The sequence below is a fragment of the Capricornis sumatraensis genome, chromosome 8, assembly GCF_032405125.1.
Source record: "Capricornis sumatraensis isolate serow.1 chromosome 8, serow.2, whole genome shotgun sequence".
NCBI lineage: Eukaryota > Metazoa > Chordata > Mammalia > Artiodactyla > Bovidae > Capricornis > Capricornis sumatraensis.
The window spans coordinates 64000302-64012776 of NC_091076.1; the positions used below are offsets into that span (position 1 = coordinate 64000302).

The 12475-nt window shown below is 42.6% G+C and overlaps 1 protein-coding gene across 2 annotated transcripts in view; it reads right to left on the reverse strand.

The window, feature by feature from the left end:
• ACACA (acetyl-CoA carboxylase alpha) overlaps positions 1 to 12475 on the reverse strand; it is a 214412-nt gene that overhangs the window by 129440 nt on the left and 72497 nt on the right. For both annotated transcript variants that reach the window (XM_068978814.1, XM_068978813.1), the window contains exons 24-27: positions 5443 to 5556; positions 4125 to 4238; positions 3004 to 3093; positions 1031 to 1149 (exon numbers count right to left, since the gene is read on the reverse strand). In XM_068978814.1, the coding sequence (XP_068834915.1) occupies positions 1031 to 1149; positions 3004 to 3093; positions 4125 to 4238; positions 5443 to 5556 (437 nt within the window). The remainder of the gene's footprint in view (positions 1 to 1030; positions 1150 to 3003; positions 3094 to 4124; positions 4239 to 5442; positions 5557 to 12475) is intronic.

A 12475-nucleotide genomic window follows, 5' to 3' on the forward strand; every position in this document is an offset into this window, starting at 1 on the left:
TTGTCTCTAGGAAGAGTTGCTATTGCTTTGGCTGAAGTGGCAATTCAGGGCAGAACCATTTCTGTTGTCTGTAACTAAGGATCCCCAAAGACACGGTACTTTGTAACACAGAGTGAAGAACCAAAGGCCATAAAGACGAAGTGGAGGGGGTGCAGCTTAAGACTGGCTGTGGCTATTTATATTTCTTGTGGTATTACTGAGGAGAATGAAAATACAGAAAGGAGATGACTAGAGGTGGGGATGAAATTCCTAGGTTTTTCACTGCCTGGGAATACTTGCAAGAGAAATGAGATTATTAGAGAAAGTATTTCCATCTTAAAGCCAAAGCAATATTTTGGTATTATTTGTTGGAACTGGAAACAAATTTCCATATGTACATTTTTTTTAAGGGTGGAAGAAAGTAAAATTAATGGAATTAACACGGAATTCCATTATTAATGTGTGGAATTAATCATACATTACTTATGTGAGTAATTTACTGGAATTTAAGTTTGCTTTCTGAAGTGTGATTTTTAAAAACAGAATTTCAACTGCTAAATTTACATGTGTGTTTTTGGAGAGATCATGAAACTGGTTCAGGTTCAACCCACAGCAAACATAAAGGGGAAAAAGGCATTCCACTCAAAATATTTTTATATCCTGTGGACTTAAACTGCTACAAATGTGATTTTCTGGCAAAACTCCAGAAAGTAAAATACCAGTAAATTCTTTCTAACTTATAAAAAGAAAGAACTATGCCTCCTTCATGACAGAACACAAGTAAAAATGAATGGAATCCTCTTAACCTTGTATCTAAATTAGACCATACTCTCTCCAGGTCAAAGATCAAAAAGCAAAAAAAAAAAAAAAAAGAAGAAATAGCTGCCAAGAGGCTCTTCTCTCATGGCTTAAATGTATTCATTGTCTGTTCTACATTTCTAGCTAAAAAAATAACCACAGAGAACGTTCACACACATTACCCCTCCCCCACCCCCAAACTCTCCGGACAGAGCTCTGGTTGGCTCAGGTGCATGCACCCGCTCAGACTCACCTGTTTGGATGTGATGTGGGCAGCATGAACTGGAATTCCACCACGCAGGTGTTGTCCTTCAGCTGCCGGTGTTGTACGCTATTAAGTTCATAGGCGATATAAGCCCTTCGAACATACACCTGGTTAAAAAATAATCCTCAGTAAATACACTTGAAAAGCAGAAACTCAGAGGTGGTTAGCCCAGGGAAAAGACAGCCCTGAAAAGAGAGGTATGGTGCAGAAAGAAGATGGTCTCTGCTCACAGAAGTCCCATTGCCGAATACACACATAAATACCTTGCTTTAATTAATACGGCTGGAGTCTTACAACTATACCCATGACTATAAATGGAAAAGAAACCAGCCTGCCTCTGCTGGACACCTCTAGGTGTGCTGAGAGCCCCTTACACTAATCTAAACTCAAGAGAAACTGATCATTAGCAGAAGGGCATACAGAACCAGGACTATTAATTCATTACACATGATGATTTCAACAGAATATAAAATCAGGGACTTCCCTGATGGTCCAGAGATAAAGAATCCACTTTCTAATGCAGGGGACACGGGTTCGATCCCTGGTCCAGGAAGATCCCACATGCCTCGAGGGCAACTAACCCCATATGCCACAGCTTCTGAGTCCACGTCCTCTGGAGCCTACACGCTGCACCTAGAGAGATCAAGCACCACAAGGAAGACCCCACGGGCCACAGTGAGGGCCCGATGCAGCCAAATAAATAATTTTTTTGTAAAAAGAAGATGAAAGCAAACAGGGAGAAAAATGAGAGGTGCCGGCTCTGGGCCACCTGAGGCGTGAAAACACAAAACAGAAACAACCGAAGTACAGTCTCACTCATTCACTATCTTGTATCTTTTTTCTGTTTTCCCACTGGCCCAAATCAATTTTACATTGTTCATATCACCCAAATCCTCGGCAAAATCTGAAGGCATAATTTGACATATAATATCTCAAATACACTAACTTGACTCAAAGAAACAGCAACAGGCTATTTCTCAGGAAAACCTGTCAGTTCAACCTCATGAACTTCACAGCCAATTTGCCATGCACACACGATGGAACATGGAATCCTATCATCATGTGAGGTATACAAGGAGACTTTGCATTAAATAGCATAACAGCATTGTAGAACACTTAGATGTTTTCCAATTTGGGTATTTACTGAGTAGGATTCTTGACAGTCTCCTCACAGAATACAAATAAAAAGTAACCCAAAGGAGCACGCAGAAGACTGTAGTGGTGTCACACCACATAAAAATCATCTAAGACACTCCTTTTCCTCACCTCCGAAAAACACCTCCTTGGCAAACTTTACAGCAGTATTTGGGGCCTGCAATTTTTGTGCTTAATGAGACAGTATGCTAGCGTGGACACAGCAAGGTCCGTGAGTCAGAATGAGCTGGGTTCAAATGCAAACTCTTCCACTTATTATCCATGTGAATACAGACAAGTCACTTAACCTCTCAGTCTTACTTTCTTCTACTTCATGAAGTATTTGGAGGATTAAATGAGAAAAATAAAGTAAAGCACCTAAAGCACAGTTCATTAAACTTTCCTTCTCACGCTGAAATAGTTCATAAGTTCATAAGAACTGCTTGACAATTCAGAATATGACTAGAATCCATTTTACTTGGCCCAAATCACAAAATAGTACTGTTCTGATCAGCCACATATTTTTTCACTTACTGTGTTACAGGGCATCCTCATCACTATGAAATGGAAGGATTCAAGTACTTGGAAAATAGAATTGAAAAATGCTGGCAGCTGTGACTGGAACCCAGAAACTGGTGATTAGTTGAGTTGGCACAGTTGAATAAAAGTAAGACCAAAGTCCAGCATTTGTTTCAGAGGAAAAGACTCTACTCTTGGGAACCAACATTAAGGCCAAAGAAGAAGGACTGATAACAACAGCCAAGCAGGACAAAGGAGTCGGCCAGAAGCTGAGAAAAAGGTGAAGTCATGTTACTGTGAGAACCCACCTCCAGAGCTGCCATCCTCACGACCTGGTTGCTGTGATAGAAGAAGTTTGGTAGGACATCAAAAATCGACGTTTCAGACAAGATGAGTTTCTGGAAGGTACAAAGACAAGCTTCAACCATTACGTCCAGAAGAGAACCATTCCAATGGACAATATTTAGCATTAGAAGCATTAGTGAAACTTTGAGCATTTTGTCTGCAAACTTATAAACTTATCTTCTCTTTGCATGAAGTTACCTTCTCTCTGCCTTGGCTTTCTCAGATACAAAATGGGGAAAATAATAATACCTATCCTCAAGGGCTGTCGTGAGTGTTAGACAGTATATGTAAAATTCATAGACATGCGTTAACAGTGCATTAATTATATGCTATTAAATGTTTATGGCTATTATTATCTTTTTTGACATATAGCCAAACTTAACGTTTAATATATTGGGTCAGTACTCCGCTATGGTAAACCATAGATTTGAACTCTATTTCAACTATGAACCAAATAAACAAAAATATCCTTCCCCCCACTCTGTCCCCACTTCCTTAGTTTCCCCAGAAGGAAATCTGAGAGAAAGCTAGAAGATTCCCTTGGCTAGGTATGATAATATTATCATTATTTCCAAGTAGAAAAATACAGTCATTCCTGACAATATGATGTTTAAAACACAAGTCAAGGTTCTTTGAATTAGCAGTAAAATTAGCCAGTATTCTTTTATACAATTGGCTCTGTACAAAGCTTGACAGTAAGCATGAAAATAAAATTGCATGATTATTTAAGTAGCTTTTCCCCGTTTAACCGATTTATACATCTGATTCAAATATCAGAAATCAACCAGTACCACCACTTCATTGTGTCCTAGAATACTTTCTAAATAAAAGCACAAGAGGTGAAGCCCTCAATAGGACACATCCATCAAGGCCAGCCTATGCAACCTTTAAGCTAAGCCACAATTCTAACAGCATTTTTATGGGGAAAAGAAAAAAGTACAAATCACCTTATACAGTCAAGGGATGAAACTTTATTACACAGAAAATCATAATTGACTGAAACTGATTACTTAATTAAACTATGCTTGGGAATAAAGGGGACAGCAGTGCAGAGGGGTAGAAAAGGGCTGTAATGCACGAATACCTGCAGGTTCTCGATGCAGAACTGATGTCCGTACATGTCAATGGCGGATAGGAAGATAGACTCGACTTGGTTGTGGCGAAGCTCATATGATGGCAAATGGGAAGCAATAAGAACCTAGAGTGAGAGCAAAATAAGACGCGTTAAGTTCCTGAGGGAGTGATTATTCTAGGCTCCAACTAGGCAGCTCTGATACAGAAGCAATAAATACAAATTTGGATGTACAGACATCAAAGATAAAACAGAGACTAAGTACCACAACTTCTGGGGCCTGTAACAGGAAGCCAGGGCCACCAAGTACTGCGTCTCAGTTGACTCTCGCCATGATTTGCATAGTGAGCGATCTCCAGTGGGGGGGCCGGGGGAGGGAAGGGAGAGTAAACAACCTCCATCAAGCTCAATCAGTGCCAGTGGTTTAGTCCTGTGAAGCCGCTGGAGCTGGGGACTGCATGACTAGCTGTTAATTGGGAATCAGGTCTGGCAGGGAGCAGCTGTGGGGAAGGTGGACGCTGCCGAGCTAGCCTCTTGTAACTCTAAAAGGGAGAGACAGACTAGGAAAAGCTGCTCCGACAGCTCCAGGTACTCGGTAGAGGAGAGGGCATCAGAATGTGACACCCAGACGTGTGAGGGGCAGAGAGAAAGAAAGCAGTGTCGCAGACAAAGAGGGACATGGTGGGACCTGAATACCCTCAGCAGGTCGCTCAGAGGTTCAATAACTTTGAGTAATTCAGTGACATGGATACAATTGTAGAGAAAGCAGAAGGTCACTGAACAGCTTCAAATGCTGCTTCCTTGTCGATGCCCACACACTGGAACACAAAACACAAAGAGAGTGCCAAACCCTGGCTTCCCTGCTGAAACCTTCTGGAGTGGAAATGCAGAATACAGGGCGAAACTAATGGGACTGCTCTGGGGCTGCGCTGATTGCCAGCACCGAAGAGTCATTTCATCTTTTTGCTTTCCACACTTGATGTTTTGCTATACACTTAAAAGTTTCAGCTGCTCCTAAGCTCCCTTTGTAAAGTAAGAAATATTCAACCTATTGTCTTCCTTCAGGTTCCTTTCCTCCACCTGACTTAACAGGGAATGGTAACAGGACTTTATGATGGGGGTGGGCTCCTATTTTAAAGAAATTTGAGGTTAATCTTTTCCATTCTCTTTAAAAAAACATACAACACATGAGAACATTTGTCCTGAAGGCAATGAGACATATGTGGGAAATTGCATGACCTTTGGAAGGTGCTGGGGAAGAGCTCACGGAACGGACTGCCCAGCCTGTGAAGACCGTTCCTCCCTCCGGATAACCAACTCACGTCCTTACCTGGCGTGCTCGGAGTGCCACCTTCGCGTTGGTGGTCTTGCTGAGTTGAGTTAGCTCCGTGAGGATATTCAGCAGCTCATCAGTGAGGGTGGGGTCCCGGCCACACAGCTGATCCTAATTGTTAATGTGACAACATACACATTCATGTTAAAAAGAACTAAACCCGGAACTCTGCTCAATGTTATGTGGCAGCCTGGATGGGAGGGGGGTTTGGGGGAGAATGGATCCTTGTAAATGTGTGGCCGAGTCCCTTCCCTGTTCACCTGAAACTATCACAACATTGTTAAATTGGCTATTCTGCTGCTGCTAAGTCGCTTCAACTGTGTGAGACTCTGCAGCCCCCATGGACTGTAGCCCACCAGGTTCCTCTGTCCATGGGATTCTCCAGGCAAGAATACTGGAGTGGGTTGCCATGCCCTCCTCCAGGGGATCTTCTCGACCCAGGGATCGAACCCACGTCTCTTATGTCTCCTGCATTGGCAGGTGGGTTCCTTACCACTAACGCCACTGGGGAAGCCCTAAATTGGCTATACCACAGTACAAAATAAGAAGCTTAAAAAAAAGAACCGAGGTGGTGAGAACTTTGAATTGGGACAAAGAAATAAAAACAAAGTAAAGACAGCTGGATTCCTAAGATGCAGACGTCCTGTTACCTTTATCCTAAACAGTGCAGTAAAGAGATCCCAGAGGAAGCTGCTGCCAAGGAGAAGCCCAAGGCCCTCGGCCAATCAGGCTCAAAATTCCTAATGCGTTTCTTTATGAACCAGCGCTACACTTTAAACACGCAGAAGTCATCAGAGACCATTAAAAAGGGACAAGGGATCCTGGGTAAAAAAAATAACAGATGATGTCTCAAACTTTTAATAGGTTTTAAATAATATAAGGCCTAAAAGCTTTCTTGGTCCCTCTTCCACTTTTGGAAAGAAGGAAGAATAAGGCAAAAGGAACCACTCCTGGTGGTTTTCATTTCACAAACCAAAGGTCCAGCATTCCAGGAGGGTATAGAACAGAAACATAAGCACAAATTACTCATTTAGAAACACATGCTGACAATTCTATACCCCAAATCATGTATCCTCCTGCTGTACCAAGAACCATTCCATGATACCTAAATGTGGTGAATCCTTAGATGCATTACAGAGGGAAACCAAGCTCCTACTATGTGATCCACGGTGTAATTTCAAGACTGGGTCCTTAGTCTCCAAAAAATTTAAGAAGAAAAAATCTCTATCATATTTTGAGAAAACATTTCTTCTCCAGTGCAATATCAGTTTATTCCCTAAATTCACACATTATCTATGTAATTTTCATCTAAACTGAAAAAAAAAAAAAACACTGCAGATGTAGTTTTTATAAATGCCTGTCATTCTTGAAATTTACAGAGCGATCAGTAACAGTAGTTCTGAATACCACATCACATAGTTTCCCTCTACTTGGAGTTTGAAATAACTGCCTTTATATGTTAGTCTTTTTTTTAATATTCTCTCTCATCCCACTATCAAACAGGACATGAAAGACAGCCAGATCCTAAACGGCTTCCTGTTGCTGCCTTTTAATCTCTCCCCTTTCTCGATTATTGCCTTTTTCTTAAGGAATCTCCATTTCATCTTAAACCTTCCCCATCTCAGGGATCCTCCTTATAGTCCGTCACCACAGCAGTACAGGGGTGGGGCTTTGGGGGCAGACACACATTTCCCCAAGCACTGTTTCTACAATCCCTACCACCTCCCACGTCACAGGGTAAACGGTTTTGGAGTACTCAACGTTAGCACGCTGGAAAGACAGTCTCTCACACGTTTTAAAGCAGGAACTATTTTCTGGTTCCCCAATCCACGACCAGAGGTCTGCTCCAGAGTAGTAAACCACGTGATGGTATTTACAGTTAAGGAAGTACAAATACTGTTTTCACTCACGCCAACAAAGGTCCGTCTAGTCAAGGCTATGGTTTTTCCAGTGGTCATGCATGGATGTGAGAGTTGGACTATAAAGAAAGCTGAGCGCCAAAGAATTGATGGTTTTGAACTATGGTGTTGGAGAAGACTCTTGAGAGTCCCTTGGACTGCAAGGAGATCCATCCAGTCCATCCTAAAGCAGATCAGTCCTGGGTGTTCATTGGAGGGACTGATGCTGAAGCTGAAATTCCAATACTTTGGCCACCTGATGTGAAGAACTGACTCACTGGAGAAGACCCTGAAGCTGGGAAAAATCTAAGGTGGGAGGAGAAAGGAACGATAGAGGATGACATGGTTGGATGACATCACTGACTCAATGGACATGACTTTGAGTAAGCTCCGGGAGTTGGTGATGGACAGGGAAGCCTGGCGTGTTCCAGTCCATGGGGTCACAAAGAGTCGGACACAACTGAGCAACTGAACTGAACTGATTCACTCATCTGAGTGGAAGAAGAAAGTGACTGTAAATTTAGGGCTTGGTTGAGCATATGGTCACAGACTGAAGGACCTGTTCGTCCCATCCCAGGGCACAAAAGAAAGAGTAGAGAGAAAATATAATGAATTCTCTTCTTTTACTGAGAACTTAGGAGCAAAACAGAATTTCAAGGGAATATACAAAATCACCAGCACTTGAACACCCTGGCAGCCCAATGGTTAGGACTCCATGCTTTCATTGCTGAGAGCCCAGATTTGATTCCTGGCTTCCCTGGTGGCTCAGAGGGTAAAGCAGCTGCCCACATGGGAGACCCGGGTTCAATCCCTGGGTCAAGAAGATCCTCTGGAGAAAGAAATGGCAACTCACTCCAGTATTCTTGCCTGAAAAGTCCCATGAACCGAGAAGCCTGGTAGGCTACAGTCCATGGGGTTGCAAAGAGTCGGACACGACTGAGCGACTTCACTTTCTTTTCTTTTCTGGGGAACTGGGGTCCTGCAAGCTGCACAGCGAGGCCAAGAAACAAAATGAATAAAATCACCAGCAACAAGACCATAACAAAATGGAAGGAAAGAAGAGATAACAGTGGGTAGGGAAAACAGGATAAACTTTTCCTACCTAAATCCCTCTTTACCTAAGAAAGATAATCCTTTCTGAGGTACTTACTCCAGTCTTCAGAACTACCCTTTGAAAGATCCCAACACCTAAGTGATGTCCTAGGTAACAGACTCAGCTATCCACCAGGGAAGCCCACTCTGCAAAAAGCCAGGCTAAACTCTCAATACAACAAAAATAAACACAAGCCAACAATAAAAGCACAACAAAATAGAAACACCAGCCACCTACTCAACCTATATTGGATTTGATATGGACAATCCAGGTTGACCTTTCCAGATTACATTAAAATAATCAAATAAAAATGGAGTTACCAGCTTGTCTAACTACAGATCATGTTCTAACTAAAGCACACACACACAAAAACTACTTAAAAGTAAAACCTTTTCATTTCTTCTTTCTAGTATGAGAGAGAAGGGGTGAGAAAAGGGGGTAGAGAAGCTTGCTTTCGGTAAGAAAAGTGAACTATGGAGGTTAGAAAAAAATAATACGGAAGTAATTATTCATTCACGATCACCACTTGACAACCTTCCTGGGCTCCCAGTGATAAAGTGCAGAAACCAGACCTTTCTGGAATATGAAATATCAAACACAGTATGAATAAACCACTACTTCCATTAATTTATCATGCCTTGACTCCTATATCCTCTACTTTTCTGTATGTTCATTCTATTCATTTTTGAGTTTGATATTGAAACTCCAACTAAAAAGCTTAATTTATCTACTTAAAAACATAATTGTAATATACAGCAGAACTATATGTGAGTTTGTTCTACATATCCCAAGTCTCTTGGTGTGTTATCATACTTTCATAATTTAAAAAATAAAAGAGAAGAAAATTAAAAATAAAAAAATTATCATGACTTGAAAATTTTGCATTTGTATATTATTTTCTCCATTGTCATCACTAGAACTCAGGAAAAGATTGGCAATAGGAAAGTGTCTTGTAATCTTCTCAATCCTCTCCTGTCCTTAGCCTCAACACAGAGTTCAGGCCCTGAAAGAAACCATGAGGGATGGAAGATGATTCTGTTAGCAGAACCACCCATCCTAAGATGTAAACCTCCAAGAGGAAGTTTATGGGTCTCTGGTCTAGACACAGATGTCCTTTGGACCACTGGACAGCCGAGCATCCCCATCTGACTCTGCTGAACATTCTGTAACAGTTAACACATGTGTTAACTCAGTGAAGAGAGGCAGGTTCATTTAAAGAGCCTACCCCCTGGTTTGGGGCTTACCTGCGTAAATCTGCAAGCCAAGATGAAAATTATTTAGTAATGGTTAAGGTTGGTAGCACACACTTATTTCTTGTTTTCATTCTTAACCTGGGTGGTAGCTAATCTCAAGGAATAGCTCAGATTTGCAGAAATATAACAAGCATGCTTAAATGTCAAAACTTCCACCAGTTATGCAGCTGACTTCCAGGAGAGCCCCATACAGCCAACTTGATCCTCACATCCTAAAATCTGAACGCAATTCAAAATGAGAAGAATGTGATATAATGGACAATGTTCTTAACACATTAACTACTGTCCAGCCGGGTGAGGCACCAATCCCCAAACCAAAAATGGACTGGCAACTTCGTCCAGTCACAGCTAGATGTTTTTAAAATTCTTTAATTGGAGGAAAACTGCTTTACAATGTTGCTTTGCTTTCTGCCGTACAACGCAATTCAGTCATAATTATACATATATCCCCTCCTTCTTGAGTCTCCCTCCCCTCCTCCATGCTAACCCCTCTAGGTCATCACAGAGCACCAGGCTGGGGTTAACCCTGTGCCATTCAGCAACTTCCTACCAGCTCAAAAATGCTGTGGGGCAGGTTTAACAATAAATGTTAATATCACCCTTATTCAGGAAACCTGAGTTTACTGAGAAAGACTTTTCTCCTTTATTATATATTGGACAAAATTATTTGCGGCTATGTTGAGAGAAGGATAGAAGGGTGTTTAAATGCTCTGGGCTCCCCTGGTGGCTCAGTCAGTAGAGAATCTGCCTGCAATGCAGGAGATCCGGGTTTGATCATCCCTTGGTTGGGAAGATGCCTTGGAAGAGGGCATGGCAACCCACTCCAGTATTGTCACCTGGAGAACCCCTGAGGACAGAGGAGCCTGGCGGGCTGCAGTCCTTGGGGTCACCAAGAGTCAGGTGTGACTGAGCGATTAAGGGCAGCACAGTCTAAACCAAATCAGAGGCTCACAGGCACGCCACTACTCCTAGCAAAGCACAGGTCATAAAACTTTCATGTGGACCACCCCAGAAATAAGGCAAGTAGCGAGGGAAGGCTACTCAGAATCAAGGTGGGCACAAGACACATACTCTTTCGTCCAGAGCTGTGAAGAGGTTGAGCCTTTTCGTCAGAACAAAATTTGGCTAAAGAGTCCCTCAAACATCTCTGAGCAAATATAAACAATGTCCTAGCGTTTTCCTATAAAATTAAGAAATAAGAGCTTTCGAAAAATAAACTTCCTTTGGTTTCAATGTGGCACCATGTTCCTCCACATGGAGGAAACTGGACAAAACTTTAGCGTTTTATTTGATATTGTGCTCTCCAGATACAGCACAAGATTGGACGAAATTTGCTAGTGAGACTATGAGGCAAGTGATGCCACCACCTGGAAGGCAGGGTGGCTTCCTCGGAGCAGCCCACATTCTGCAACACTGATTCACAGACGCTTGATCTTCTTGATTCCCACCCTCTAGGTTCAAAAGTCCCAGACATCATCGTCTAGTTCAGCAAAGCACACCATCGACAGTTCTACTTCTAGAAAGCAGAGATGGGCATGCTGGGCACATAACCATGGATCAGGAAGCCAAGGTAAGCAAAGAAAGGGGAACCAGCAGAGAATGCAAGCTGGGGGAATGGAACGCTGCCATAGCCAGGTGATGGCCACTAGAGAGAGTAATCCAAACAGCTGAAATGGCTTTTACCAGCTACCCCCACTAATGCAGATGTGAGGTGGGGGATGGGACACCCCCTACCCAGAAGAAGGCAGATCTGAGAGCAGCCCTGTCCCAGCCTTCATCCCAGCTCCCCAAGTCACTGCGGGCTGATCCTTAGCTCAGTCACAGCAATTAACTTCTTGTTTTCCAAATCTCTGGGACGAGGTCAAAACAACTGATATTTCAAAAGCAATTTAATGATATAAAAGCCTACAGATGTTTACCAAGTTTTCTTTTGTTGTTTTTTTTAAAAGACAAATGTGAAATGCCAAAAGAAAGAAAAGGAAGAATCCATCTTTCTGGTTCACATCTTCAACCTTCCTCCTCCCAGCCCCTCCTCCCCTTCCCTCTCCCTCCTCCCAGCCCCTCCTCCCCTTCCCTCTCCCTCCTCCCAGCCCCTCCTCCCCCTCCTCCTCCTCTCCTTCCTATTCATCTAAACCAAAACACCAAACAAACGACTCTTTTCTCCAAAGTGCTTGGCCTGCTGGAAAGAAAGTTTGGGTACCATCCACGCAGGTAAGAAGTAATCAGGACGACAAGGTGGGGAAAAAAAAGAACCAGCAGCAAGCCAAAGTCCCATTGGCTTCTGCCTGTCCTGACTGGCAAAAGCAGAAAGCACAGCCTCAAACCAGCTCTCTGACAGGGCCCAACGCCTCTGCAGCACCCCCCGTGTAATTACACACTTGAGTGACTGGACTCTGAAGAAAATTGAAGGCCTGAGCTCCGAACAGCTGCCATTTTCTCTCTCCATCACACCAGCGTGATTACTTGAGAAATGAACAGCCCCGGCTCAAAGCTACTCCAGAATTCTCTGAGGAAATATGGCTCCGTGTTCCAATAATGAGATTCTTAAGGCAAGCGTTACTTACAATCACTCCGCAAAAGGAGCGAGCCGAGCCCCTATATCTTACAAATTAGAATTTAAGAAACCCAGCGACAGTCTTGGACAATCATTACTCTTCTGCTGCTCCAAGGTTTCTAGGCTTTGGTCTATTTTTAGTGCAGAAAAACTGTTAAGTCCTTAAAAAGGTAATCATAATAACATGAAAACTCACTATAATTAGCTTCCTAAAATGGCAAATTCTACCCCA